Source organism: Penaeus monodon, chromosome 3 (assembly GCF_015228065.2).
Source record: "Penaeus monodon isolate SGIC_2016 chromosome 3, NSTDA_Pmon_1, whole genome shotgun sequence".
Classification (NCBI taxonomy): Eukaryota; Metazoa; Arthropoda; class Malacostraca; order Decapoda; family Penaeidae; genus Penaeus; species Penaeus monodon.
The window spans coordinates 57,928,568-57,931,067 of NC_051388.1; the positions used below are offsets into that span (position 1 = coordinate 57,928,568).

At 38.7% G+C, this 2,500-nt stretch overlaps 1 protein-coding gene across 2 annotated transcripts in view; it reads left to right on the forward strand.

The window, feature by feature from the left end:
* The window catches only part of LOC119597388, a 17,819-nt gene that overhangs the window by 14,785 nt on the left and 534 nt on the right, over positions 1 to 2,500 (forward strand). For both annotated transcript variants that reach the window (XM_037946946.1, XM_037946956.1), the window contains exon 4: positions 1,260 to 2,500. This exon is cut by the window's right edge and continues 534 nt beyond it. In XM_037946946.1, coding sequence (XP_037802874.1) covers positions 1,260 to 1,420 — 161 coding nt within the window. In that variant the 3' untranslated portion in view covers positions 1,421 to 2,500. The remainder of the gene's footprint in view (positions 1 to 1,259) is intronic.

The following is a 2,500-nucleotide window of genomic DNA, read 5'->3' on the forward strand; positions in this document are numbered from 1 at the left end:
GAAAAGCAATTTTCCTAAGAATAAAAATCCCTTTCTCTTATTCATTTTAACTTCTGAATAATCATAATTTCCTAACTCTTACGTGAAAATTTCGTTACGTCCCTAGGGAATAATTTCTTTATTTTCCACTAAGCAATTTTCTGGTCATTAGACTTTCCTCTAATCTCCCTATTCCTAAATAATTTCCTTTTACTTCCATGAAACAATATCCTTGCCTCACCACTAAACAATTTCCTCCAAAGCAAAAATTAACACAAATTATCATATTTTTTCTAATAACCATTCCACTAAATCGTTTTTTTTTATTAAATCATTTAATACTTGTCTACTATAAAAACCATCTTAATCTCAGTGGTATGTGTTTTCCTACCCTTTCCATTAACCTTTTTCTACAAACTATCACTAAAAAAAAATTCTGAACATTTCACGAAATTTTTCTTAATCCACACGAAAAAAATGTATGTGACCTTTTTACTATAGATAATATTAACCTTTCCAGCAAATTTATCAACCACCCACTTATTTTTTTTAAGCTCTCTGATAAACGACATTGTGATTTTTACAACAGTTTTGTCCACCTTTGACTAACTTTTTCACTATAGGATCTAATTTTAAAAAAAACTAATTTTATCTAACTTTGTCCAACTTTCTTCTATTAAACAATTCTTGCAACATTAATGATGACTTTTTTTGCGATTTAACTAGCCGTTTCTTACCTCCAAACTTGTCAAATTTAAAACTAAATTTTCCGAGTCTTCATAACTTTTTCCACTAAACAATTTTATGCAAACACCACTAAACTCTCCGTGCCCTTTCTAGTAAATAATTTCCCTTTCCTTTTCTTGGTGTGCTCATATTTGCCCATATTTTCCCCTTAACCTTTCGACTAAATTATCTTCTAACCTTCCCAAGCAAGATTATCCAATTTCAAAAATTTTACTAACTTTTCCAACAAAGTTATTGATCTTGAATACTATTTTTTTCCTATTTCTACTTTACTTGACTTACCTTCCCCCTTGACTTTTCCTTCCCTTTAAACGTTTCCCTTATATTCTTCCTCCTCCTCTACCTTCCTTCCTCCTCCTTCTTCTCCTTCTCTCCTCCCCCTCCCCCTTTCCCTCCCCCTTTCCCTCACCCCTCCTCCACCCCCACCACCTCCTCCTCCACCCCCACCACCTCCTCCTCCACCTTTCTCCTTTCACCAATCAGTCTTTCCAGTCTTTTAATCGGCCGCCTCTCCCCCCTCCCTCCCTCGCCAGACCTGCCAGTGGAGGCCCACGACGTGCACGGGGGGAACATCCGGGAACTCATCCGACATCTCCTGGCGACCTGCAACCCCGCCTCCCTCCCCCCCACCCGCATAGAGAATGCCCGTACCCTCCCTTCCTTTATACAGAAACTGTGCAAAAGGAGGAGTTGAAAGGGAGAGGGAGAAAGGGAAAGGAAGGAAGGGAGAAAAGAAAGAGAGAGAAAGAGAGAAAAGAACGGACAGAAGAGAGTAAGAAATGGGAGAAGAGGGATGTGTAAAACCGAAGTGGAGTGAGATAGAGACAAGGGAAAAGGAAAATAAGGAAATGGAAAAAAAAACGAAAGAAAGAGACAGAAAGAGAGAGTTGGGGGGACACGCGCTTAGAAACTAGTTAATAAAAGTGGAAAAGAGAATTTAATATATAGAAATAGATAATATACGAGTGAGTCAGCTCGGTGCAAACCCCCATCACTTCTGCCAGAACAGACTGAAAACGTGTTCATGCTAAGGTTCCTCTCCCCTTGGACCAAGGCCAACTAGTCTTAGACTTTTCTTTGGGAATTTCTATTATTTTTCGTTTTTATTCTGTGAAATAAAAAAAGAGAGAGTGTGAGCGTGGAATTCTCACGAATGTCTTTCATCATAGTTTTGCTGTTATTTTTAATTGCGTTACCCATTTTTTTTTTTTAATGTGTGTTATGTATGTATATAAATACCCCCCAGTGATGCATAGGCGCTATTATTTAATCTCCGAAGCTTGCATAATCTTCCCTGGTTTTTCGTTGCCGCTGTCTCTGTATCGGCAACATGTAGCAAAACCGCCAGGAACTTTATCTTGTGCAATGTAACACTGCAGGTATCATTTGCCACGAGGGAAAGTCCGCATCACCTTGCAGAAGGGAAAATTGCCAGCGATGAAAATGCAACATTGCAATGGAATTATAATCATCCGCTGTTACGTACCAGCTCTGATAGTATGATGGAAGATGAGAAGTTGCAGCTGAAGTTTTTTGGTGAAGTGTCTGTGAAGTTACCGCAAGACCGGATTCAGAAGCTTTCAGACTGTTTTTCTGTTTCTTTTTTTCCTGTCAATTCTCTTTCTCTTTTTTTTATATATCGGGAAGGTGATTTTTGATTCGTGTTAAGTCTCTCAAAATATGACTTTCGTTCTCAATTGTCATGGTATCAATTTCGGTTTTAATCAGGAGTGTGTGGGGAAGGGGGTGGGGGGGTGGGGGTTAATGGGAGAGT